Below are 27,716 nucleotides of genomic sequence, written 5' to 3'. Positions count from 1 at the left end.
AATGTTTGATAAACTAGGACTTTAGTTAAATTTTCTGAATTCGTTTTTTTTTATTGTTACAAAGCATTAAATATTTAATTGAAAAAGATTGACGAGAAAAAAAAACTGTGTCATCATGGTCAAAATTAAGACAAAAATCATATTTAAATTTTTAAATCCTTGGAAAATAAACCACAAGACATATTTCTCTCCCCATTTCAAATAAAAAAAAACTTATGAAAAATATTATATTTAATTGGAAAAAAATATCGATGTAGGAAGTGTTTTGTTTCAATAAATAAAATATATAAAAATATGAAAAAGTATATGCAAAGCAAGCAATGGAAAAAAATTAATTAAAAATATTAAATTAAAGTTAACAAGTATTAAATATTTCATTTAAAATATACATTAATGTGGAAAAACAAAAACAAATAAGACAAAAATAATATAATTCAAAAAACTATTGTTACTAAGTAAATCAACAAAATAATATAATTAAAAAATAATCAACATTTGAAATCCACAACATGGAAGGAGTGCTTTCACATTGAATGCCGACCTTGTCGCTGTGCTCCATGAACTCTGCCAGGTTGAGCAGCGTCTGCGTGACCTCGGCGATGTCCTGCGACGTCAGTGCCAACTCGATGCTGCGGATCAGTTCGTCCTGCTGGTCTTCGCTTAGCTCGGACCAACAGGACAGGAAAGCAGCGTTGAAAAGATCCCTGTGGACGGAGACACACTGAACAAGAACTGCAATATTCTTTACTTTTACAGTTACATGATTGCATTTGGACGGTATTGTAGTAGTGTTTGTTATTCACATCCATTGGGATAAATCCTAGTAGCCATGTGTTCTAATACTTGATATTGTGCGTGTATGACTGATGTGGTGGCGTACCTGGCCAATGGGATGTAGGTTTGGGCCAGCGACCAGCAAGATCGCAGCGCCGGGGAAGAAGACTCCTTGAGGAGGACCACGCTCAAGCGCCTCAGCCACTCCAGCCAATCGTCTTTGGAAACCTTTCGTGCAGCGCCCCAGGCCTGTGTGCAGAGGGGGTGGAGGGGGGACACACACACCAGTATTGGTTGAGCCTTGATGGAGGTCTTAATGTTGTTTTACATGCCATCAAGTCATTAATTTACCCACGATGCATCTGCTCATTTGGGTTTTCCCCCCCGTTTCTAATTTACTTGTTCCGAAACCACCACCCCGAGTAAATTATAAACAAGACTGTGGTTAATTTGTTTGTTTACTTCCGTTTAATCACATTGAAGTGAAAAACAAACCCAGATTTTGTTATTGTGTTATGATTCTTCTTCCTGACCTTCTGAAGAGCTGTGGTGCTGACGTGAAGTTTCTTCATGGGTCCCGCCTCTACCGGGCCGCTGACCAGGGTGTCACCTTGGTTACCTCGTAGCTGGCGGTGCTGGAAGATTAGAGGGTTCTCTTCCTCCTCTGCCAGAGTGTAGCCCTGTTATGAACACGCACGGACCACACACATACACAAAAGTAAAGGCCTTGCACAGGCAACCTTTGAATTTTTTTTTTGTGTGTGTGTGTGTGTGTGTGTGTGTAAGTGAACAAGTGCATATCCTTCCTGAGGGATAACTAATGATGAGCTAATTATTTGCTTATGTTGCATACGTGCAGAGAGACTATAATTATGCTTTTTCGGAGTCAGGCATGTGGCGCTGTGCAATGTCAAGAGGCCTTCATTAGTTTGGCTTTACATATGCGATCAATGCGATTTCAAACCGTGGACATAGAAATACAGAATTTAAGATATGCCTTAAGATTAAGATATGCCTTTATTCGTCCCTCAGTGGGGAAATTTGTACACAACACAAAGAATAATGAAAATTAAAACGATCTGGTCCAAGGCTGAAATTAGTTTCCTAAGTCAGTGATTTTCAACCAGTGTGCCGCGGCACACTAGTGTACCTTGAGAAACCGTCAGATGTGCCGTGAGGAATTATCCAATATCACTTTATATAGTTAACATTGATTAATCATCATTTGCAAATATTATGTCAATAGCCATGAATATTCATTCATTCATTCATTTTCTACCGCTTTTCCTCACGAGGGTCGCGGGGGTGCTGGAGCCTATCCCAGCTGTCTTTGGGCGAGAGGTGGGGTACACCCTGGACTGGTCGCCAGCCAATCACAGGGCACATATAGACAAACAACCATTCACACTCACATTCATACCTATGGACAATTTGGAGTCACCAATTAACCTAGCATGTTTTTGGAATGTGGAAGGAAACTGGAGTACCCGGAAAAAAACAATGTCACAACATGCAAACTCCACACAGAGATGGCGGAAGGTGGAATTGAACTCGGGTCTCCTAGCTGTGTGGCCTGCGCGCTAACCACTCGGTCACCTTGCAGCCAAAATAAGCACATTCATTCAGTCATTTTCTTCCGCTTATCCTCACGAGGATCGTGGGAGGTGCTGGAGCCTATCCCAGCTGTCTTCGGGCGAGAGGCGGGGTACACCCTGGACTGGTGGCCAGCCAATCACAGGGCACATATAGACAAACAACCATTCACACTCACATTCATACCTATGGACAATTTGGAGTCGCCAATTAACCTAGCATGTTTTTGGAATGTGGGAGGAAACCGGAGTACCCGGAGAAAACCCACGCATGCACGGGGAGAACATGCAAACTCCACAAAGAGATGGCTGAGGGTGGAATTGAACCCTAGTCTCCTAGTCCGTGTGGCAACACCTACCTTGTTCCTCCTTTTTGATGCACGTGTGAGGTCATGGGTGACATTTTGTAACATTTTTGGTTAGTGGTGTGCCACAAGATTTTTCCAATGTAAAAAAAAACGTGCTGTGGTTCAAAAAAGGTTGAAAAACACTGTCTTAAGTGATAACATTTCATACAGAAACATACCTTTACGATGCGACATATGAGTATGTCATAACGTTGGTGGTTGATCCGGTGCTTCAGCATCACTTTATTCACCATGGGGATGAAGATCTGGTACTGCAGATAAGACGATTAGAGGAAAAGCGACGGAAAGTAAATAAAAGAGTGTATACTGAATGTGTTTAATTACGCAGTTTACTATAAATTCCTCCTTTTCTTTTTTACCGTACGCCAAATAAATGAGGATCTAACTAGTCTTTTACAGGAGATCAAAAGCTTCCATTTCGCATTGTTGCCAGATGTGGCTACAGAAGGAATGCTAAAGGGGGTAATTGTGACCTCATCAACGCTCATAAATAGCAGCCCCCCTCCTGCTGACAAACATCAGTCCATGACATCAGCGGTCTGGCAGGAAGTAATAAAAGGCCGTGTAGCAGCCAGCAGTAGGCAGGCTGGAATTGTTTGTAATGAATAAAAGGCTACCTTTTTGCCCAGCTGGAACACGAGCGAGGACAACGTGTCCATGGAGGTGGAGCGCAGCTCCGCCGTACTATCCAATGTCCGGACGATGGGGTGGATGATGCGAGAGGCGTAGTCGGTGAAGTCCAGGGATTCGGTCAACCTGTCCAGAGTCTCCAAAGCAACCCTGACAATCAAGTCAACACAAAATAATTCAAAGATGCCGTATTAACTCAAAAACAAACACACAGCAGCAGGGGCCTGAAGCTAGTCGCTAGCCGGTGTAGTGTCACTACGCCAGTAAAGTAGTTCTTCGTGGTAACGCTGTTAACAATAATAAAGATTTTTTTTTCTGTACTGGCTGCACGGTAGAGAAGTGGTTAGCGTGCACACAGCTAGGAGACCCAGGTTTGATTCCCTGCTCTGGCATCTCTGTGCGGAGTTAGCATGGATGTGCATGCATGGATTTTATCCGGGTACTCCGGTTTCCTCCCACATTCCAAAAACATGCTAGGTTAATTAGCGACTCCAAATTGTCCATAGGTATGAATGTGAGTGTGAATGGTTGTTTGACTATATATGCCCTGTGATTGGCTGGCTGGCGACCAGTCCAGGGTGTATCCCGCCTCTCGCCCAAAGACAGCTGGGATAGGCTCCAGCATGTCCGCGACCCTCGTGAGGATAAGCAGTAGAAAATTAATGAATGAACGAATATTATCATAAAGGCTGCATAGTGGTCGAGTGGTTAGCACACAGGCCTCACAGCTAGGAGACCCAAGTTCAATCCCATCCTCGGCCATCTCTGTGCGGAGTTTGCATGTTGTGGCATGGGTTTTTTCCGGGTACTCCGTTTTCCTCCCCCAAAACATGCTAGGTTAATTGGCGACTCCAAATTGTCCATATGTATGAGTGGTTAGCACGCAGGCCTCACAGCTAGGAGACCTGAGTTCAATTCCACCCTCGGAGAAAATAGTTTGCATGTTCTCCCCGTGCATGCGTGGGTTTTCTCCGGGTATTCCGGTTTCCTCCCACATTCCAAAAACATGCTAGGTTAATTAGCGACTCCAAATTGTCCATAGGTATGAATGTGAGTGTGAATGGTTGTTTGTCTATATGTGCCCTGTGATTGGCTGGCTGGCGACCAGTCCAGGGTGTACCCCACCTCTTGCCCGAAGACAGCTGGGATAGGCTCCAGCGTGAGGATAAGCGGTATAAAATGAATGAATGAATGAGACGATGCTAATATGACATCAGACCAATGAATGCATAGTACAATACTAACTTGCGGGCCTGCAGGGGAACATCGGGGGCATCAAACAGCTTGACAATAGGAGGCAGTAACAGGTGGAGGTAGTCGTCCAGGTTGGCGCCAAACAGCTGGATGGCATTCAGCAGCTGGAGATGAAAGCATTGGTTTGTTGTGATGACACAGAGCAAAAAGAGAAAATGGCGAGTGGATAGACGGTGCATTGATTTTGCATCGAAACGTCCACTCCAGACGCCATCTAACATCTTGCCCACAACTTTGTTTAAACGTGCACATGGCGCAACAGCTGGAAGCCGACGTGGAGGAGCTCTGCAAGATGACGGTAGCTGATGGAAGTATGTTTTTCTTTTTTGCTCTCCTTTGGATTAGCGGGTAACCCGAGTCCCATTTCCCTAATTTAAATCCTCGGGAGGCTACACTCCAGACGCACAGCTGATTCATACGTGACCCGGTTCCATAGGCTGCTGTTACCCAATACTCCAGTCTCAGACGCTAACCAGAAGCGAGGGGGGGGGGGGGCAAATAATGATAATGTATGGCGGTCTTTACCCTGAATCATAATTTATCATAACTAATATTGGCAGCAACAGCAGCTGAAACACGACGGGTTGCCATTTATATGACCTTTGACCTCTATAATACACATGTATACTTTAAACCTGAATGGCCTTGAAGGAAACCGCAAAGAAAAAACAGTGGTTCCCAACCCCTTCAGACATTTGACATGAATCTAGTTCTGCACCTACCTTAATGGTAACACTGCGCCCGGTGCTGTTGTCGTGCATAAAGACGCGTAACATGTGCGGGATGAGCTGAGGCAGGTAAAGTTTGAACTCCCCGCCGAGTGCCACCACAATCTGCTCGATCAGAAGGATGATGGTGTTCTGCATGGGGTTGTTGGGGGTCCAGTACTCCTGTAACACACAGCGTAATATGGTGCCATGTTATATATATCTGTTATGTGTTCCAAATGCACAATCTCGGCAAGGCATTTGAGCGTGTCCCTCGCTGTGTCTGCTGCGCTTTGTCACCAATTGGACTGAATTTCACAGCCAAGACGTCGAGGGAGTCCTGATGAAGGACCAGATGCTCTTGTCTCTGCTATTTTGAGGATGTAAAAACTCATCAAGGGGCATATATTGACCCATATTGACCAGTATCTCACTTGTGCTGTAGTCGGCTGGGTTACATTTGTTCACTTCCTGCTTTCCTAATATAGTTTTATAGTTTAAGTTTTTTTTTTGGTTTTTTTATATAATCAGTTCACAGTTCCACATGTCCAAAAGGAGTAGGAAGAAGCAAAGCTTATTAAATCCTACCCCTCCATCTGGTACTTTTACAATCATACTTTTACAGTCTCTGTTACATTTGTTCACTTCCTGCTTTCCTAATATAGTTTAAGTTTTTTTTTTTTTTTTGTCACGTACCGAAATACGAGGTGATATGACCATAAAATGACATAATGGGTACCACAGTAAGTGTCAATATAGTGATATATATAGCACATCATGACTGGTTCAAGACTCTTCATCCTTGTATTTAGCAAACATCAACTGCTTGTAATTTTTCTTGAAAGAAAAGCCGACTTTGCCGTGTTGTAACGTCCGTCAACAGCAACTCACTCCCCACTTTGTGTCCTGAGCAGAGTTCTGGTCGGATTTTGGTGCTGAGGAAAGTAGTTCCAGCTAGTTGCTGTGGACAGTTAAAGGGGACTTATTATGGTAATGGTTTTAATCCATTTGAACATGCATCAGATGACAATTGAATGCATCCCATAATCAGTTCACAGTTCCACATGTCCAAAAGGAGTAGGAAGAAGCAAAGCTTATTAAATCCTACCCCTCCATCTGGTACTTTTACAATCAGTAACTGTTACATTTGTTCACTTCCTGCTTTCCTAATAAAGTTTTTAAAATTTGTTTTTTTAAATAAAATTAAATAAAATTAAATTTCGTACCAAAGTACAAGGTGATATGACCATCCAGTGACATAATGGGTACCATAGTAAGTGTCAATATAGTGATATATATAGCACATCATGACTGGTTCAAGACTCTTCATCCTTGTATTTAGCAAACATCAACTGCTTGTATTGTTTCTTGAATTCGCTCATCGTTGTGCATATTAACATTTTTAAGCCACAACTTTGTATTGAGTTGTGGACTCCTATAGAGCAGCTACACACAATAACCAGCACACAAAGCTTTCTCGTTCTTCCAGAATCGACACCTATTCAGCTGTATTTATTTGGATTTTGTGTTCCTGATGGCCTCATAGAGATGTGACCTTCAATGTTTACTACGCCGGTTTGTAGCTCCAAATCTGAGGCCATGGTTGTCATTCGGAAAAGGGTGGATTGTAAATAAAGTCTGTGACTTAAAAAAAAATATGCCCAACATCAAAATGAGGCCCTTCTAGAATGAGGCCAGCCCTGCACATCCAAATTTGACTTTATGGGGCCAATATGACGGCACATAAACCTAAAAAAAAACAGATGAGTGGGCTAAATACTTCATCCAAAATACAACTAGTCCAATTCCTGGATATAAAGTAGTGATTCATGTTTATAATATTTAAAGTGTGGGTTCCAAATCTATTAACCTGCTTGGGTCGAGTGCAGAGAAAATGGGACAAAATGTATTTCCACTAAATTTCAGAGCCAGGAACAGTGAGTGTCACAAAAAAAAAACATTTTACCGGAAAATACGTCTATATAACACCTCTATGACGTTTACGACACTGGTTTGGGAGTACTCCCATCGTGTACGTTGGAGATAATGGCCTCTGAGACACCTGAATGTGATGCCATATGACTTTTTGTAGAGGCGTATTTGGTCATGTGACAAGAGTTCCTGGATAGGTTCTGCCTGCCCGGTAACTACAAAGCAAAAATCCTGGATGGCTATTGCAGCCCACTCATCTGGATGCTGCAGTAGCTACGCTGAAGAAGAAGAAGAAGAAAAAAAAAGTGAATAGATTCTTTGTTTCCCTTGACTTTTATTAACACAAGGGGGGGGACCGGTTCTCTCAATTACACCCCTCTAGGATTTATCGCCCTTTGCAAACTTTAACGGCAAATGCGAGGACAGTCATGTGATACTTTGTGCCTTGCTATTTAATTATGTGCTCAGACAGATGGGTTTGCGCTGTATGGCTTTTGCAGTCATTCAGCATCATGTGAGAAGAGTCATTGTCGGGATTCGGCGCAAGAAAGAACTGGACGTTTTTTTTTTTGCATTGGAAAACAGACCTCAAGAGCTGTTAACTGTGGTTAGCTGTGTGTAATTTGGTGTGTGTAAGTGGAAAGAATTTAATATCAACATAAAAACTTGATTGGATATTTGACATTTCCGACTCCTGTTAGTGGAGTGAGCACGTTGTGTACTAAACGATGCTATGTGATGCTCATTACTGTGGCCCCCGAACGACTTACTAGCAGAGAACCCAACAGAGTTTACAGCTGTTTGCATGATTCATCGGAAAAAGAGCTAAAAAAAAAAAAGAGACATTTGGGTTGTTCATCAACTTCGTACCAAATCACAAGAGCTGTGAACTCATTGGAATCGAGACAAAATGGACTATGGATACAAAATAACAAGTATGATGTATACAAAATGAAACAACGCAATGAATCATTTTAAATCCAGCATAGAAGAAAAATGTGATGATAACCATAGAGCCAGAAATTGAGCAATCCAATAAATTAAACATGGTTTATATTATTTAATAATACTGTGTATATCGTATATGCTTCAATTAATGCCTCATCCGGAATCATCCGATGAGCAAAATTATTTTTCATTCATTCATTTCTACCGCTTATCCTCATGAGGGTCGCAGGGGTGCTGGAGCCTATCACAGGGCACATATAGACAAACAACCATTCACACTCACATTCATACCTATGGACAATTTGGAGTCTCCAATTAACCTAGCATGTTTTTGGAATGTGGGAGGAAACCGGAGTACCCGGAGAAAACCCACACATGCACGGGGAGAAGATACAAACTATCTTCTCCGAGGGTGGAATTGAACTCAGGTCTCCAAGCTGTGAGGCCTGCGCGCAAACCACTAATAACTATGGACAATTTGGAGTCGCCAATTAACCTAGCATGTTTTTGGAATGGGGGAAGAAACCGGAGTACCTGGAAAAAAACAATGCCACAACATGCAAACTCCACACAGAGATGGCCGTGGGTGGAATTGAACTCGGGTCTCCAAGCTGTGTGGCCAGCGCGCTAACCACTCAATCACCGTGCAGCCAAAATAAGCACATTCATTCATTCATTTTCTAGTGTTTATCCTCACAGGGGGGGGGGGCTGGAGCCTACACCAGCTGACTTCAGATGAGAGGCGGGGTACACCCTGGACTGGTGGCCAGCCAATCACAGGGCACATATAGACAAACAACCATTCACACTTACATTCATACCTATGGACAATTTGGAGTCGGCAATTAACCTAGCATGTTTTTGGAATGTGGGCGGAAACCAGAGTACCCGGAGAAAACCCACACAGAGATGGCCGAGGCTGGAATTGAACTTGGGTCTCCTAGCTGTGAGGCCTGCGCACTAAACACTCATCCACCAAGCAGCCTGTTGTGCAACATGTATAGGGAAATATTCAGTCATGGGTGTTGTAGTTCCAAAAACGTCCAGCTTAGGCAAGAAAAAAACAATGCAAATAATGGATGGTATTTTTCTCCTACGTATCATCAGACCATGTGACTAATCAATAAACAGGTTCCAAACGAAAAAGTTTCCAAAAAAAACATCTGCAACCATTGCTCAGAGCTCCTCTCAAAGTCATCTCATGCATGACACATTAAAGCATTGGAAGTTCCACAATGATGAGGAATGGGGGGGTTGGACATAATTAGCAGAACGGAAAGTAAACATAATTACTCACTCTGATGAGGGTGAAGATGTCATCCATGTAAGGGCGGATGTGGATCTTCACAAAGCACACCACCATTCCCATCTGCTGAAAGAGGAACTGGAAGACCACAGGGAGGAAATCGGCATCATTAACCGGTAACATAAACCGGTAAGTCTACCAGTCTGGATCACCGTGTACCTCTCGGATGCTGGCATCGCACACCCTGATCACGTTCAGGAAAGTAGGCATGACCTGTGGCAGGAACTGGACGCACTTGAGGCCCAGGGACTTGAAGATGAAGGTGACCGCCTGGACCACCATGGTGTGGTGGTTTGAGAGGGACGGGTCTCTCAGGATGCGCATCAGTGTGACGATGGCCACAGCCGGGTAAAACTCATCAAGGGGCAGGTTGCCCATGTTGACCAGCATCTCACTTGTGCTGTAGTCGGCTGGGGGGGAAGGACAGGAAAGAAAAGCTGACTTTGCAGTGTCAAAAGTTTGTAGACTTTGGATTTTTGGACATGAAGTTGAATGACACCCCCATGAAATCCGTCAACAAAGACTCAATCCCCACTTTGTGTCCTGAGCAGAGTTCTGGTCGGATTTCAGTGCTGTGGAAAAGTAGTTCCAGCTAGTTGCTGGGAACACTTAAAGCGGACTTATCATTTTTAAGGCCTTTGTATTGAGTTGTGGACTCCTATAGAGCAGCTACATACAATAACCAGCACACAAAGCTTTCTAGTTCTTCCAGAATCAACACCTATTCAGCTGTATTTATTTGGATTTTGTGGTCCTGATGGCCTCATCAGGACGTGACCTTCAATGTTTACTGCGCCGGCAAAAAATATGCCCAACATCAGAATGAGGCCCTTCCAGAATGAGGCCTGCCGGGCTAATCCAAATTTTATATATGATATAATATGACGGCACATCACCCGAAAAAAACAGATAAGTGAGCTAAATACTTCATCCAAAATACGACTAGTCCAATTCCTTAAAATAACTAGCACACTAATTCTAGTTCCTCCAGGATCTGCACCTATTCAGCTATATTTCTTTGGATTTTGTTGTTCCCACGACCCGCCTCCAGGCATGCCCACTCTGCTGTGGTTGGTCACAATGCCGAGAATGCCATAGAAACACTTTCGGTTTGTGCCGTTAACAATTTAGAAGTTAATAAACGGTATGACAGCTGATAATAAACAGCGATTTCAGTATATATATAAAGACTTCCTGTTTGTGCCGCAAACTTTATAGGAGTTGATAAACAGCAAAGAAATACTTGTTTATGTTTCACACAAGGATTGTGAATGATGGGCAAAATTCCATAAGAATTGCAGTTCCCCTTTTCATTCATTCATTAATTAATTTTCTACCGCTTATCCTCATGAGGGTCTCCGGGGGTGCTCGAGCCTATCCCAGCTGTCTTCAGGCGAGAGGCGGGGTACACCCTGGACTGGTCACAGGGCACATATAGACAAACAACCATTCACACTCAACTTTGGACAATTTGGAGTCGGCAATTTTTTCATTAACCTAGCATGTTTTTAGAATGTGGGAGGAAACCGGAGGACCCGGAGAAAACCCAGGTATGCACATGCAAATTCCACAGAGATGGCCGAGAGTGGAATTGAACCAAGGTCTCCTAGCTGTGAGGTCTGCATGCTAACCACTACGCCAACCATATGCAAATGACTTAAAACAGGCAAATTAAGTTGAATCAAAAACAATGGCGAATAGCTCATCCGTCCATCCGTTAAAATGGGCTAACACGAATGACATCAAATGCTAATCGACCATGTGTTTTTGATTTGTTTTGACTTTGCCGCATTGTTTAAAGCTTGTGTTCGGTATCCGCTTAAAAAGCCCCTTGATGGTGTCTTTTGAATGATACCTTTCAAACACTAATGGTAGTTGGTGATGGGCTGTGTCCCGTTTCATCTTCTTCAAAGCCTTCCATGGAAAAAGAAGTGTGGTCCAATATAAACACAAGTTTCTCAGGCGTTCTGAGCTTCATGAGGTAATCATCGCAATATGGGGAAATCGGGGTCGACGGTATAGTTGGTATTATATAGGATCTTGTACGGTTACAGGGTTATTACAAGCTTACAGCCTTACTTTGTCACAGATATTTAATAATTATAGTGCATGCTCACAACTTAACTGTGGCTTTAACTGAGGTCATGGGTGAGCTGGAGCCTATCCCACCTAACCTGTGGGCACACCCTGGTCTGGTCAGCAGTCAGTCATAGGGCATATATATAGACAAACAATCATTATCACACCTATGGACAATTTACAGTCTTTTATAGGATGTGGGAGGAAGGCGAATATGTGATAAATGTACTGTGATTATATATATATATATATATATATATATATATATATATATATATATATATATATATATATATATATATATATATATATATATATATATACACACACACACAATATATATATATATATATTGTGATATATGTGATATAATATCTGATTTTTTTTATATCTGTGCAATATCTGATCAAGCTCCACATGCAATATTAAGGCTCTAAGTGCAATATATTAAGTTCTAAATGAAGTCTTTCTATAATGCCTCATATTAACTCACTAGCAAGATCTCATAGTGTATAGACTGGTAATATATATTTCATCTCATTTCATATTATCTGCAAACTGTATTTGTATATAACTCTGGGTAAAATTGTTGATTTGTTAATACTTGGGTTGTTTATATTGTTATTTTTTATATTGTGTATTTTGTACTGCTTAACCGATTCTGTACTCTTGCTGCTGTGCAATGCAAATTTCCCCACTGAGGGACAAATAAAGGCATATCTTATCTTATCTTATCTAATGAACCGCAGTTCCCCCAGTGCTGGCAGCACTCATGCACCCGCGGACCATGTGGCTATATGTAATGAGTCATCATGGATGAACATTCATACCACATGTTCTCCTTAATTATTTTCACAAATGTTGTCTTTGACAGGTTATGCTTACAGGGGGGGAGTGGGGGGTTAGTGTGTCCATTTAGCCACGCAGAACTAGTGAGTTCCACAGGCAATATGAGCCTACAGACGTCTGGTATTCAGAGTTTCGCCGACCTTCTCCCTGAAGACGCATGGCGTTGTAGACATAACAGACGGACACAGGCTTGCAGACTTAAGATCGAGAAAGATCATTACTGGGCTTTTTTATTAATCCCATTTAAGTCTATCAGTATGGCTGAATAAAGATTTGAGCAGTAGGCAATAATCCATCGGTTTTTAAGACCTTGACTTTCAGACAAGAGAGATGTGCAGAACCGGTGACAAAATCTGTGCCCTAAAAACCTACTCTCTCTCTCTCTCTCTCTCTCTCTCCACACAGTGACCCTAATAAATCCGCCAACACACAAAACCTGATCCTACGGGTTTGGCTGGACGCCATTCAGTTGGAGAACAGATCTGGGAAAACTATTATCACTCAGCTTCCCTATTTGTGCGTATGGATAAATGCAAATTACATGGCTCTGTAAATAAAGGTCTTTTATATATGACCGTTTCTTGGAAGCATGGTTGTGGATGAACATATATCATATATAATATGTAAGGGTGGTGCCTTTTATACAAGAGGTAGAAAACTACAGGCAATTTCACACGCCGATGCTGCACATCAGAGCCATACCAGTAGATGTGGAATTTATACGCATGTGCTTTCAATATAGAACCCGACAACGTGGGGTACTGTGTACTACTTCAGGAGGCGGAAAAATTGTCAGGTCAACTGTGTAACTCCCACCCCGTTTTGAGGAAGAAAAAAATTGCAGCTTTCACACAGAGATCCCGCTATTTTTATTTTTTTTAATACAAAATGTCCTGCAGAAATTACCTTTGTAATATGATTTAAGGGCTGCACAGTGGTTGAGTGGTTAGCATGCATGCCTCACAGCTATACACAATAACCAGCACACAAAGCTTTCTAGTTCTTCCGGAAACTGCACCTATTCAGCTGTATTTCTTTGGATTTCGTGGTTCCCGTCAAAACGGTCTGTTTTCTCCAGAGTGGTTAGTGTGCATGTCTCACAGCTCGGAGACCGGAGTTCAATTCCACCCTCCATCTCTTTGTGGAGTTTGCATTCTCCGGGTACTCCGGTTTCCTCCCACATTCCAAAAACATGCTAGGTTAATTAGCGACTCCAAATTGTCCTCCATAGGTATGAATGCGAGTGTGAATGGTTGTTTGTCTATATGTGCCCTGTGATTGGCTGGCCACCAGTCCAGGGTGTACCCCGCCTCTCGGCCAAAGTCAGCTGACATAGGCTCCAGCATACATCCATGACCCTTGTGAGGATAAGTGGTAGAAAATGAATGAACGGATGTATGTTGCTTACATACATACAGACCTAATCAGAATCTTAAATTATGCTAATTTTCCGTCCCTTTGTATTGAGTTGTGGACTCCTATCGAGCAGCTATACACAATAACCAGCACACAAAGCTTTCTAGTTCTTCATGAAACTGCACCTATTCAGCTGTATTTCTTTGGATTTTGTGTTTCCCGTCAATGGTGGCACAAGTGGTTGGAATTGAGTGGTTAGGGTGCATGCCTCACAGCTAGGAGACCGAAGTTCAATTCCACCCTCGACCATCTCTGTGTGGAGTTTGCATTCTCCGGGTGACCGAAGTTCAATTCCACCCTAGACCATCTCTGTGTGGAGTTTGCATTCTCCGGGTACTCCGGTTTCCTCCCACATTCCAAAAAAATGCTAGGTTAATTGACGACTCCAAATTGTCCATAGGTATGAATGTGAGTGTGAAGGGTTGTTTGTCTAAATGTGCCCTGTGATTGGCTGGAGGATAAGCGGTAGAAAATAAATGAATGAATATTATTTCATATGAATAAAATTAGGACATCTTAGACACATCTAGGACACGTTTCCGAAATGTCAGCTACCCAGATTTTACCGTCCATAAGCATTCGACCATCCACAGGAAGTTCACCCTAGTAAATGTACTGTGACTTCCATGCCTCATTGGAATATATATATTTTCTAATTCCTATCTAAATACTATGTATTATGTCTGCAAATGTCCTGTGGTCATCACGCATGTTAAAATCTGGCAGACGTCATAAAATGACACCAATTTGTCTGTGTATAACAATGTCCATCCGGCTTACACACACACACAGTCCCGAAAGGATAGCCCAAAATGGACATGTGTGTAAATAATGACCATAGTCAGACACTTGGGATGTGGGCGTACAGACATTCCAGCTGCTAGGTCTGAGAGGTTTTAAAAACAATAAAAAAGTAAACATTATTCCAAAGCACAATGAAGTGTATTCCCTACGCATAAAGTTTAGTCACGGTGATCCAGTGTAGGCATACCTGAGTCCTGACTGGACTTGGACTCTGAAAGGCTGACGGCAGAGGCATCCCGTGACTGGTCGATCATGCCGATGTTCACCTTGTGTTTGTATGGGTCCAGAGCGCCCAGCAGACCCAGCACACGGATGGCCTGTCGGAATTCCGGGAAAAACAAAAAATACAGTTATTATTGTTACACTCTAATTTCATGCAAGGTATACAAGTTAGATAGATTTACCGTACATCGTCAATGTGTAGTTATACTAATTCAAATATTCATTCATTCATTTTCTATCGCTTATCCTCACAAGGGTCGCGGAGGGTGCTGGAGCCTATCCCAGCTTTAGATGAAATACAATAAAACTAAAATAAATAACTTTTGTGTGTGTTTGTTTACATTGATTGAAATACTTTTTAAAATTTCTTTGTGTAATATTCATTCATTCATTCATTTTCTACCGCTTTTTCCTCACAAGAGTTGCAGGGGGTGCTGGAGCCTATCCCAGCTTTAGATTAAATACAATAAAACTAAAATAAATAACTTTTGTGTGTGTTTGTTTACATTGATTGAAATACTTTTTTAAATTTCTTTGTGTAATATTCATTCATTTTCTATCGCTTATCCTCACGAGGGTTGCGGGGGGTGCTGGAGCCTATCCCAGCTTTAGATTAAATACAATAAAACTAAAATAAATAACTTTTGTATGTGTTTGTTTACATTGATTGAAATACTTTTTAAAATTTCTTTGTGTAATATTCATTCATTCATTTTCTACCGCTTATCCTCACGAGGGTTGCGAGTGTGCTGGAGCCTATCCCAGCTTTAGATTAAATACAATAAAACTAAAATAAATAACTTTTGTGTGTGTTTGTTTACATTGATTGAAATACTTTTAAAAATTTCTTTGTGTAATATTCATTCATTCATTCATTCATTTTCTACCGCTTTTTCCTCACAAGAGTTGCGGGGGGTGCTGGAGCCTATCCCAGCTTTAGATTAAATACAATAAAACTAAAAAAATAACTTTTGTGTGTGTTTGTTTACACTGATTGAAATACTTTTTAAAATTTCTTTGTGTAATATTCATTCATTCATTTTCTACAGCTTTTTCCTCACGAGGGTCGCGGGGGTGCTGGAGCCTATCCCAGCTTTAGATTAAATACAATAAAACTAAAATAAATCACTTTTGTGTGTGTTTGTTTACATTGATTGAAATACTTTTAAAACTTTCTTTGTGTAATATTATTTAATATAAGTTAATTCAAACATTGAAATTAAATGGTATTATATTCAATTAATTAAATACATATATTTATTTATTTAGTTATTTACTTCCATAGCTACCTCTTACAGATGGCAATTTTAAAAAACTCTGTTTACTTATTTGTTTAATTATTTTATAATTATAATAATTATATTATGTTTTATTATATTATAATTATAATAATAATACAATAACAATAATCTCACAAATGTAAATTATTTACAATTAAAAGATTATTTTAGATGTATTTTATTATTCGAATCTTTTTTAAATTGTTGTTTATTTATTCATTTATGTACTTTTTTATGGATTCTCCAATTCCGTTTCATTTATGCGGCTGCTATACTGTCATTATGTAACAGGTAAGGAAACAAACTACTTTCAATGACATCATCCTGAACAAATAAAAAAAAAAGAAAGTTTCAGGTCTCTATGGAAAAGTGCAGTGTTTGTATTCATGCAATGACAATTCAGTGTTTCAAGTCCAAACAGACGGGCAAACCTTAATTTGTTTAGCATGTGTGTGTGTGCAGTCAGGCCTCATTAGAAGTTACTGAGCTCCCAAAGGCATGTCGCCTGTAAGGAAAGCGTGAGAAACACACATGTGTATGTGTGTGTGTGTGCGTGTGTGTACCTCTCTTCTGATGCCCTGGTTTTGCTCCGTCTTCAGGAAGTTGAGCAGCACCTCCAGAAGGGAAGGGTACTTCCGGTAAGGCTCCACCACATAACCCGTACTCGCCACCTGTTGGCCCAAGGTCCACAACGCCACCTGGTGGAGAAACGCAGTATCAAGTAATCTTGATATTTTATTCATTCATTCATTTTCTACCGCTTATCCTCACGAGGGTCGCGGGGGTGCTGGAGCCTATCCCAGCTGTCTTCGGGCGAGAGACGGGGTACACCCTGGACTGGTGGCCAGCCAATCACAGGGCACATATAGACAAACAACCATTCACACTCACATTCGTACCTATGGACAATTTGGAGTCGCCAATTAACCTAGCATGTTTTTGGAATGTGGGAGGAAACCGGAGTACCCGGAGAAAACCCATGCATGCACGGGGAGAACATGCAAACTCCACACAGAGATGGCCAAGGGTGGAATTGAACCCTGGTCCTCCTAGCTGTGAGGTTTGTGAACTAACCACTAGACCGCTGTGCCGCCCTGATCTTTTATTATGTTGTGAAAAATGGTTATGGAATTGAACCCTGCACAGGTGCATGAATACAAATAGAGGCGAAACATCACAGTCGCATCACATACCTGTCGTTTGGCGAGTGAAGACGAGTCCTGCAGCATGTCCATGATGATTGGGAAAAGCTCGTCCATCCACTTCCTCATCTCCAGGCCGCTCACCTGACAGGAAACCGAACATCACAACATTCAGTCGATCTATTCCTGCTTCCGGTTTCTCTCCACTTCCACTTTACCTGAGCCAGCTCGCCAATAGTGGCAAGTACGCTGATGACCACTCCGGGATTGGGGTCTGGGTCTTTCAGCTTGAGGATGAGAGCCTAGAAAAGCAAAGTTTAAGAAGCTAAGTAGCTCATCAAAGAAAGGCATATGTACGACCACAATCGAGGTAGCACCTTAAGGATGGGTTCCATGTAGGGCCGTATGAGACGAGGGGCATTGGACACGAGGTGGCCCAGCATACGTGCACTCTGCTCCTTGTTTCTGCCCACTCCGCTGTGCTCCAACTCAGTTAAGATCTGCAACAAACAAAAAAAAGATGACTTTTCTGGTGCGGACTGGTCAAGTGCGGTTGCAGTGTATTATTGTATGTAAAAATTGCAATAAGTGCATAATAGTAGCAGCTCTACACCCTCACGAGGGTGCTTGAGGGTGCATGGGAGTTTGCCCAACCAGTCTACATGTGCTTTGTGGAACTCGTGGCGTCCTTTGGGGGGTGCTCCGGGAGTACGGGATTGGTGGCGCGCTACTACATGCCATCCGGTCCTTATACAAACGGGGCATTAGTCTGGTTCGCATTGCCAATAGTAAGTCAAGCCTGTTTTCGGTAAACGTTGGCCTCCGCCAAGGCCGATTCTGTTCACAATTTTCATGGACAGAATTTCTAGGCGCAACTAAGGTGTTGAGGGAGTCCGGTTCGAGGGGTTTAGAATCTCATCTCTGCTATTTGCAGATGATGTGGTTGTTATGGCTTCTTCGGGCTGTGACCTTCTGGGACCTTACTGGGACGGTTTGCATCTGAGTGTGAAGCATCTGGGATGAGACTCAGTACCTCCAAATCAGAGGCCATGGTTCTCAGTCGGAAAAGGGTGGAGTGCTCCCTCCGGGTTCGGAATGAGGTGCTGCCCCAGGTGGAGGAGTTTAAGTATCGTGGAGTGTGAGGTCGACAGACGGATCGGTGCAGCCTCGGCAGTAATGCGGTCTCAGTACCGGACCATCACGGTGGTCGATCTACGTTCCCACCGTCACCTATAGTCAAGAGCTTTTGGGTCATGACCGAAAGAATGAGATCGCGGATACAGACGGCTGAAATGAGTCTCCTCCATAGGGTAGCTGGACTCACCCTAAGAGATAGGATGAGGAGCTCAGTTATCCGGGAGATAACTTCTCCTTCACATCGAGAGGAGTCAGTTAAGGTGGCTCGGGCATCTAGTCCGAATGCCTCCGAGACACCTCCCTGGTGAGGTGTTGCGGGGATGCCCAGCCGGGAGAAGGCAGACCTAGGACACGCTGGAGGGATTATGTCTCACAGCTGGCCTGGGAACGCCTTGGTGTCCTCCCGGTGGAGCTGGAGGAGGTGGCCGCAGACCGGGAAGTCTGGGCCTACTGAGACTGCTGCCCCCGCGATAAGCGGAGGAAAATGGATGGATGGCATAATAGTACTTCTTGGATAAACACAGCTCATTAGCAAAAGCCAAAGTCACACAAAATGACGTGCTCGATGCCTAAATGGTCCATAGTAGTACCGAATATATGTAGTACCTGAATGAGCATCTTGCGTAAGAAGGGCATGACAAAGGCCGGGTTCATGCTGCTGAGACGTCCGATGGTGCAGATCGCCAGTTCTCTGATCTCGAATACTTCATCGTTCAGGGCTACAAAGAGTGCCTGCAGGTTCTCCGCCTGTGCCAGGTGGGCATCGAAGCGCTCGTCGAGGGACGCCAACACACAGTATCTGATGTCGGGATCTGACGGTAAATCATTCAGGTTAATGTATAATCAAATCAAAACAACTTTATTTGTAGAGCACCTTTCCTGCAAAGACATGCAACACAAAGTGCTTTACAGAATTAAAAACAATTACCACAATTAAAAGGAAAAACAATTACAAAGAAAGCCCCTCCCTCCATACTAGACCCACACACACACACAATAGCATGGCATGGCACTGAGGATCAAGGAAACGCCCCCTTTGGGGCCGTCCACACTGGGAGGAGCCGCAAGCCGTGCCATCGGGGGACCGGGCCCCCCGACTCCAACAGACGGGCGGGCGGACCCCCACATCAAAGGGAGGAACCCCCAGCCGGCCGGGTCGAAGGGACCCAAGGATGGCACCCCCCTCAGCAGACCCGACACAGCCCCCAGTGTGGAGGAAATACTGGAGTTAAAAGCTAAAGAATAAAAGCATAAAATAGGACTAAAAAGATTAAAAAGATTTAAAAATATTAGTTAAAAGCCTGATTAAAAAGTGTCTTTAATCTTTTTTTTTTTTTTAAAGGTCATCCAGGATGGTTGTCCATTTCTTGGTTACCTGGGTCTGTGATGCCGACCACCAGCAGCTTACTCAGCACGTCCGCAACCACTTGCACAGCTGTCTGGCTCACAACATGGCCGCTGATGGGGTGTATGGAGGGAGTGAGGAGGCGGGAGCAGGTTCTCGCTGCCTCCATTCGGATCTCCTTGTGCTCGCTGTTCAGGAAGTGGTCGGCACAGTGGCGCACAAACTGGGTGAGGGAGTGTCCTGATGAGAGACCACCGAGTTAGAACAACCTCAGTCGCATGTCACTGAAGTTGAAGTATTCACCACACAGGAGCTGAACAAATCGTGATGATTCATACTAGCCACGTTTAAATTCCAATTCCATTTGGGTTATTTGCTCAAACGGAATCTAACCTTTGTATACACCTCATTCCGAAAGAAAAGTGTCAATCCGAATGAATATATAATGGGATTCACAGGGGTGGAATATTCCTTTCCCCAATCCGATTGAGGTATCTTGTACCCGCTCAAACGGAAAGTCGTCAGGGTGCGTTCTTCTTCGTGGTGTTTTTCTTCTTCTGTTTATCGGCGGTCGGCAAGCAGCTTTCGTGTGCATTAGCGCCATCTGTGGAACAGAATCTAAACCCTTCTATACGCCATTCACAAGTCCAGTTTTCCATCTTTTCCTGTTCCCGGGTTGGTTCTTTCAGCGAATGCTGAGATATGACATAACACGCAGCTTGAGATGTTCTTCGATTTAAAAAAAATGGAGGCGAGCAATCGGCACTGGACTGCTGCGGAAAGTTTGTTTTTGAATCAAACAAAATTTCAAGACTGGACGGATGAAAAACGGAAAAACTGGCATTACGGAGTTAATCCAACAAGGGAAGGAAAAACTCAAGGAAGTCGGTATCACGTGATGTTGGCGTTTACGTTTTACTGAGTATGACCCGTTGACTATTGTGGTTGATTATAGCGGCCCATGTAGACAAGAGAGGAGACCAGGGTTCAATTCCACCCTCGGCCATCTCTGTGTGGAGTTTGCATGTTCTCCCCGTGCATGCGTGGGTTTTCTCCGGGCACTCCGGTTTCCTCCCACATTCCAAAAACATGCTAGGTTAATTGGCGACTCCAAATTGTCCATAGGTATGAATGTGTGTGTGAATGGTTGTTTGTCTATATGTGCCCTGTGATTGGCTGGCGACCAGTCCAGGGTGTACACCGCCTCTCGCCCGAAGACAGCTGGGATAGGCTCCAGCACGACCCACGACCCTCGTGAGGAAAAAGCGGTAGAAAATAAATTAATGAATGAATGTAGACAAGAGATTGGAATATTCCTTTCCATGTATACCATTGCTTTCGGAAAGGTCATTCGGAAAGAGAAATACACCTTATGTAAATGTGGCTATTGTCATTAATTCCTATCGGATCAAAATATCTTACCTTCAAACTCAAAGCTTCCCAATGTGCGAAGCGCCAGAGTGATGCTGCCAACGTCGCTGGCCTCAGGGATGTTGGTAAGACTCGGTGACGCCAGTTGATGAGCCAAGCCTTTGGGCATGCCTGGGTGACGCAGCGGCTTGTGCATCAAAACCAACGACAGCATCTTGAGCAACCCATCCTGGATGTCCTTCTTCAGCTGCGGTATCTGACGGCTCAGGTCGTGAAGCACCGCTGTCAACGCCGGGCTGGACACAAAAAAAAAAAAAGTCACAGGACATGTTCTAGAATAAAATTCTGGAATTGATATATGAATATATGATACCTGAGGCCCACAGCTAACATAGGCTCCAGCAACTCCTTAATGTCTGGTTGGATGCTCGGACCCATGGCCCTGGACAGCATGCTGATACAGGTAAACACTGTTGCATCCACCTGTATCGACTTTTGCCTCCTGTACACCAAACAAGAACATGTCAGGAAACCAAATTCCAAGAATTGAACAAAGAAACGCGAAAATATCAACAATGACTGACTTGTGAGCAAAGTCTTTAGGTGGAAGAGCTGCCTTGATAATCTCCAGGATCTTCGACAGGTAGGGTTGGATTTCCACTCGGACCGCCACCACCAGCAAACCCAGAGCTTGGAAGGCTGCCGTCCTCTCCTTCTCTTTCTTGAGGCTGCCCAGTAGGTATCCCATGGTGTCTGAGAGGTATTGGTCTATCCGACGACAACAGAGTGTTGGCTGAGGTTCTCAACTTCCTTGTTCAATTTGTGTGGGTTACATTCAAAATGAACCACACTTACCAGTAAAGGTGTGCGGCTGGAAGGCGCCAAGCCGTGGAAGCAGATTGAGAATGGTCATCTGGATCAGAGGATTCTTACTGGTTCGGTATTTTAGCACCCATCGACACACCTGGAAAAAAAAAAACAAGAGTTTTTTTTTTAATTATTATTATTATTTTTTTTAAATATCATGTGTGGTCTTTATCACCACCATATTGTTTACAATGAACTCATTAGCACTATAAATGCTGACTGGGCAATTTCTATCCTTCTTGAAAATTACTAGGGTCACTCGTTTAGCGCAGTTAATTGCTTCCAGACTCAACCATCATTAGTGCATTTCAGTCAAGTACAATGCAATATTAATTGTTGCAGTTATGGCTTTTAACATTACTAGAGCACACTCGGCACAAAATAACACCCCTATAGTCCCTTTTACATTTGTATTACTGTATTTCTCTCTATTCATTCTTTCATTTTCTACCGCTAATCCTCACGAGGGTTGCGGGGGTGCTGGAGTCTATCCCAGCTGTCTTCAAGCGAGAAGCGGGGTACACACTGGACTGGTGGCCAGCCAATCACAGGGCACATATAGACAAACAACCATTCACACTCACATTCATACCTGTGGACAAAATTTGGAGTCACCAATTAACCTAGCATGTTTTTGGAATGTGGGAGGAAACCGGAGTACCCGGAGAAAACCCACACAGAGATGGCCGAGGGTGGAATTGAACTCGGGTCTCCTAGCTGTGAGGCCTGTGCATTAAACACTCTATCACTGTGCAGCCTGTTGTGACACATTTGTAGGTTAAATAAAAGGAAAATAAAGTAAAGAAACAAAAAAGTGATTGTTGGGGGTGCTGGAGCCTATCCCAGCTGTCTTCGGGCGAGAGGCGGGGTACACCCTGGACTGGTGGCCAGCCAATCACAGGGCACATATAGACAAACAACCATTCACACTCACATTCATACCTATGGACAATTTGGAGTCGCCAATAAACCGAGCATGTTTTTGGAATGTGGGAGGAAACCGGAGTACCCGGAGATGGCCAAGGGTGGAATTGAACCCTAGTCTCCTAGCTGTGAGGTCTGCGCGCTAACCACTAGACCGCCATGCAGTATTTCTCTCTAATTAGAGAAAATTAGACAGTTCCTTCCTAGACAGCATACTTCCGGGCTATTCCTGGCAATCAATAGCAGCTTTAAATGGCTTTACCCTCATAATAGCAGACATAATGAGTGTAAACGAGGTAAATAAAACAAGTGGTTATCACGCTAGGAGACCGGAGTTCAATTCCACCCTCTGCCATCTCTGTGTGGAGTTTGCATGTTCTCCCCGTGCATGCGTGGGTTTTCTCCGGGTACTCCGGTTTCCTCCCATAGTCCAAAAACATGCTAGGTTAATTGGCGACTCCAAATTGTCTATAGGTATGAATGTGAGTGTGAATGGTTGTTTGTCTATATGTGCCCTGTGATTGGCTGGCCACCAGTGCAGGGTGTACCCCGCCTCTCGCCTGAAGACAGCTGGAGTAGGTTCCAGCATATCCTGTGACCCTCGTGAGGATAAATGAATAAATGGATGATGACTCTATGATATTGCTTATGGGGGTACGTGTACAATAATGTATCTGTGAGGGGTAAAAACATCGATGAACATTAACCTGGTCAAACCGCTCCTCCATGAGCTCCCGGCAGTATCTGCTCTCCACCAGCGAGGTCTTAGCAGGCACCGGCGTGGCCCCGAAACTAAGGAAGCCCTGCGGTGTGCTGTATCCCAGCAGGCCCAAGAGAGCATTGGACTGCTGCGGCTGCACAGACTGAAAGCTGGTGAAAGGGGTGATGTGACGGGGCTTGGTTCCGAAGCCCATCAGCTCCTTGCAGTACTTGTCGTGGACCAGCTGCTGCTGCGTGATCTCCTCCATGTCCTCGCGCATGCGCTGGTGGATGGCAAGATAAGTGCGTACATTTAGCTAGCATGGACGCGTACTGGTTTCCGGGTGTGAGTGACGAGTGAAAAGCGAGCATCACCTCTCCTTCCATGCTGCTGATGCGAACCAACTCATTGAGGATGAGTAGAGCTCCGTGGAACCTGTCGTCCCGATTCATCCCTTTCTCCTTGGCCAACGTTTCATCAAATCCCCTCTCCGCTTCCTCAAACGTTTGCTACAAAAACATAAGTGTGTTTATACCCCGTCCGATGACGCGCCAAAATGAGAATCGATGTCATTCGTACTTTGTACCACTGTGGTTTCTGCATTTCTTTGGTCTCCCTCTGCGTGGTTAGGATGAGGCAGGCCCGCAGCGCTGACACGGCGCCCTCTCGTATGGCTTGCTTGGGGTCCCATACGGCGTAGAAGATGTTGTCGAAGAAGGGCTGCACTTGCTGAAAAAAGAAGGTGGGGGCGCTCACGGCCAGCTCTCTTAGCACCAACACCTGGAAAGCAAAGAAAAGCATTTTACGGTATCAGTATCGGTATCAGTATCAGCTTCAAAAATAATATATTCCGTATCCTAAGTAACTAAACTTACTGCTGCATGGCGTCTGCCTTCATTCCGATCTGCTCCCAGCCACTCTAGTGCCCTCTTCACTTCAAACTCCACATATTCAGCAGTGAAGGTATCCCCCGCCATGGATAGGTGGCCCATGGCTTTGGACGCCATCTCCATCACTACCGGGTCGCCAGACGGTAGCAGGTTACGGAGGTAGTTGGCAAAGCGACTAATCCTGGTGGCATTGCCTCCCTCCACTCCGATGAGACTCACTAAAAGGCAATAAACATGTATTTATATTATATAATACATCACTTTGCTTGGTGGAGCACAAGATGGCAGTAGCTGTGTTTGAGTTGTGGACTCCTATAGAGCAGCTACACGCAATAACCAGCACTGAAAGCGTTCAAGTTCTTCCAGAATCTGCACCTATTCAGCTTATTCTTTGGATTTCGTGGTTAACGCGTGGTTAAGTCTGTTTTAATATATTCCACCCATGCCTCCGCCTCCAGGCACGCCCACTTTGTGTGGGCGGTTTGTGCAGCCAACTGTATTGGAGTTGATAATAAACTGTGATTTAACGTGACTGGACAGTCCAAAGTTTATCAAAAAAAAGAGGTTACTTCGGGAAGTCTCTCAGTGGTAAGTAGCTTTAGCATTTTAGCATCTGTAACATGAAATATGTTTTACAGGACTACCAGTGTGGAAAAAACACAGGTACAGTCACTAATTGTGTGGGGGATGAAAGGGTATTAGCAACCCCGCTTCCTGTATGCTATAACGCTACACAGACAAACGCTTTTGCTCCATGACTTACACAAAATAAACACACTTAGGACACTGATAAATTGTTACTTAATAAGGAAGTCCGGCCCTCTGTGATGTCACAAAGGGGTAGTTTTACCACGCCTTTTGATACAGAGCGTTTTGAGCCATCCCAGGGCTCATTTCAAAAAAACGAAAAAGTCATTATCTGACATTTTGGCATGTTTTACAGGACTACCAGTGTAAAAAAAACACAGGAATAGTCACTAATAATGGCGGGGGGGAGGCTATTAGCGACCCCGCTTCCTGTATGCTATAATGCTACACAGACAAGCGCTTTTGCTCTATGACTTCCACAAAATAAACACACTTAGGACACTGATAAATTGTTACTTAATAAGGAAGTCCAGCCCTCTGTGATGTCACAAAGGGGCAGTTTTACCACGCCTTTTGAAACCGAGGGTTTTGAGCCATCCTAGGGCTCATTTAAAAAAATGTGAATACGTCATTATCTGACATTTTGGCATCGTTTAACACGAGAATACTACATTATAACTACATTTATAGGTCAGAAACATGGGAAAAAAGCATAATAGGTACCCTTTAAAGGGAAATGGCAGACATATTAGAGGGGTGATATGTATTTTTTCTTTCATTCAGGGAAAGCAGTAAATCTAGCACAAAAGAGACATAGATTAATGCTTACCTATGGCAAGAATCCCTCCTTTCTTCTCATTGACATCAGAGCTGGAGACCAGTTCAAATATGTGGTGATTCAATTCATCGTAGAATGTGGTGGCTTCATCTTGACTTAACTGTTACATAAAACAAACCATTGTTTAGGAAACGTCAGGAATAAAATATGGTCCAATGTGCAAAAAAATTCAAAATTCAGAAGAGTTGGATTTATTGAGGCTGTCAAGTGGTTAGCGTGCAGACCTCACAGCTAGGAGACCGGAGTTCAATTCCACCCTCGGCCATCTCTGTGTGGAGTTTGCATGTTCTCCGGGTACTCCGGTTTCCTCCCACATTCCAAAAACATGCTAGGTTAATTGGCGACTCCAAATTGTCCATAGATATGAATGTGAGTGTGAATGGTTGTTTGTCTATATGTGCCCTGTGATTGGCTGGCCACTCACCCAAAGACAGCGGTTGAAAATGAGTGAATGGATTTATTGATCGTATGTTTACATGTTCACATTTACAATACAGGGTTTCTACACAAATTAATTTATTTGTGGCGGCCTGTCGAATTAATTATATTAATCTTGGACCACCACAGAATAATTTGGTGTTGTTTAACACATTTGCAACTATAATAGAACATCCCGATTGCCGCTCCTTTTCAATATGGTTAGAGTCCATATAATGGATAGGAGCGTAAACTGTATATTTACCTCTCTCAACTCTGTAGTCACATAGTGCTGCAGATCCTTGGCAGACTTTGCTCTGGTGTCTTCATTTCGACTCTTGAGCCCGCTGACAAACTGTTGCAGCACAGTAGCTGTGCCTGACATGATCACCATTTGGATGGCTTGGTCTGCATGCACATAAACATCATCAGCCACTGTATATAAACTAAATAAACTTACAGAAGAAGACCCATTAAAGTGGGTTGGGTGTTTCATTAACCGGTGTGTAGCTACTTGACAGGAGAGACTTCGCTTCTGGTGTCATGGTAACAATACTATTCTATATACTAACACTATATATAACCTATAAGCAAAAAAAAGATTATTTCAGGACATACTACTTCAGGTGATGTTATGGCTAACTGTTTATGTTTAGCTAACGTCTGCTAGCGCTAACCAGAAGCTACCTTAGCCATTATAGCACACATTTAACAGCACAAGCGCGATGGCATTGTATACTCACGTGTTCGCAGCTATATACAAGTTATCGATACACTATCCGACTTTTGCAATCGATCCCTCATGGTACGAACGCCTTTAACAACTGGCACAAGGTTAGCAAGCTAATGCTGTTTGGAACGAGGTGATCGGCAGGCTTCTCGCGAGTCGTTCAGGAGCGTTGTCTTGCGCGGAAGCGGCGCATAATGCGCAGATATGCACAATTTGACGATATTTTCCAAATGTTTTGTTTTTAAATGCCATAAATATACATCCGTATATTATCTGTATACGAATTATATTATCTGTATATCTTTATATCTAATTAATCAATTATTAATTATTAATCAATTATTTTGTTCGATTTTTAAAAATATATATTTTAAAATATTAGAATAGGCTAAAATGACACAAATTAATGTAGCGTTATACTGATAAAGAAGCTAAATAATTGTTAAAATTGATGGGGTTAATTAAATTGTTTGTGTCCACAAGTGATTTATTTCGATGTATGTTACTTTTTAACCTGAAGAGGGAGACAAAGTACACCGCAATTTATTTTTTTCCCCTCCCAATATACTGTAGCTTACTTTTTAGCCTGAAGGGGGAGACAAAGTA

General features: G+C 43.2%; 1 protein-coding gene across 1 annotated transcript in view; it reads right to left on the bottom strand.

The window, feature by feature from the left end:
• The window catches only part of mtor (mechanistic target of rapamycin kinase), an 84,049-nt gene extending 56,770 nt beyond the window's left edge, over nucleotides 1-27,279 (bottom strand). Inside the window, exons 1-27 of the mRNA XM_058084201.1 lie at nucleotides 27,124-27,279; nucleotides 26,646-26,788; nucleotides 25,955-26,063; nucleotides 24,523-24,755; nucleotides 24,227-24,427; nucleotides 24,022-24,156; nucleotides 23,655-23,930; nucleotides 22,012-22,120; nucleotides 21,741-21,924; nucleotides 21,530-21,658; nucleotides 21,208-21,452; nucleotides 19,816-20,025; nucleotides 19,047-19,252; nucleotides 17,681-17,803; nucleotides 17,522-17,605; nucleotides 17,355-17,447; nucleotides 16,725-16,859; nucleotides 14,847-14,976; nucleotides 9,671-9,921; nucleotides 9,503-9,589; nucleotides 5,341-5,508; nucleotides 4,610-4,722; nucleotides 3,352-3,514; nucleotides 2,893-2,985; nucleotides 1,308-1,454; nucleotides 881-1,023; nucleotides 542-704 (exon numbers count right to left, since the gene is read on the bottom strand). Coding sequence (XP_057940184.1) covers nucleotides 542-704; nucleotides 881-1,023; nucleotides 1,308-1,454; nucleotides 2,893-2,985; nucleotides 3,352-3,514; nucleotides 4,610-4,722; nucleotides 5,341-5,508; nucleotides 9,503-9,589; nucleotides 9,671-9,921; nucleotides 14,847-14,976; nucleotides 16,725-16,859; nucleotides 17,355-17,447; nucleotides 17,522-17,605; nucleotides 17,681-17,803; nucleotides 19,047-19,252; nucleotides 19,816-20,025; nucleotides 21,208-21,452; nucleotides 21,530-21,658; nucleotides 21,741-21,924; nucleotides 22,012-22,120; nucleotides 23,655-23,930; nucleotides 24,022-24,156; nucleotides 24,227-24,427; nucleotides 24,523-24,755; nucleotides 25,955-26,063; nucleotides 26,646-26,774 — 4,059 coding nt within the window. The 5' untranslated portion in view covers nucleotides 26,775-26,788; nucleotides 27,124-27,279. The remainder of the gene's footprint in view (nucleotides 1-541; nucleotides 705-880; nucleotides 1,024-1,307; nucleotides 1,455-2,892; nucleotides 2,986-3,351; nucleotides 3,515-4,609; nucleotides 4,723-5,340; nucleotides 5,509-9,502; nucleotides 9,590-9,670; nucleotides 9,922-14,846; nucleotides 14,977-16,724; nucleotides 16,860-17,354; nucleotides 17,448-17,521; nucleotides 17,606-17,680; nucleotides 17,804-19,046; nucleotides 19,253-19,815; nucleotides 20,026-21,207; nucleotides 21,453-21,529; nucleotides 21,659-21,740; nucleotides 21,925-22,011; nucleotides 22,121-23,654; nucleotides 23,931-24,021; nucleotides 24,157-24,226; nucleotides 24,428-24,522; nucleotides 24,756-25,954; nucleotides 26,064-26,645; nucleotides 26,789-27,123) is intronic.
• Nucleotides 27,280-27,716: the final 437 nt, after the last annotated feature.

Source organism: Doryrhamphus excisus, chromosome 10, assembly GCF_030265055.1.
Source record: "Doryrhamphus excisus isolate RoL2022-K1 chromosome 10, RoL_Dexc_1.0, whole genome shotgun sequence".
Classification (NCBI taxonomy): domain Eukaryota; kingdom Metazoa; phylum Chordata; class Actinopteri; order Syngnathiformes; family Syngnathidae; genus Doryrhamphus; species Doryrhamphus excisus.
This window is presented reverse-complemented; position numbering and strand designations above follow the sequence as displayed.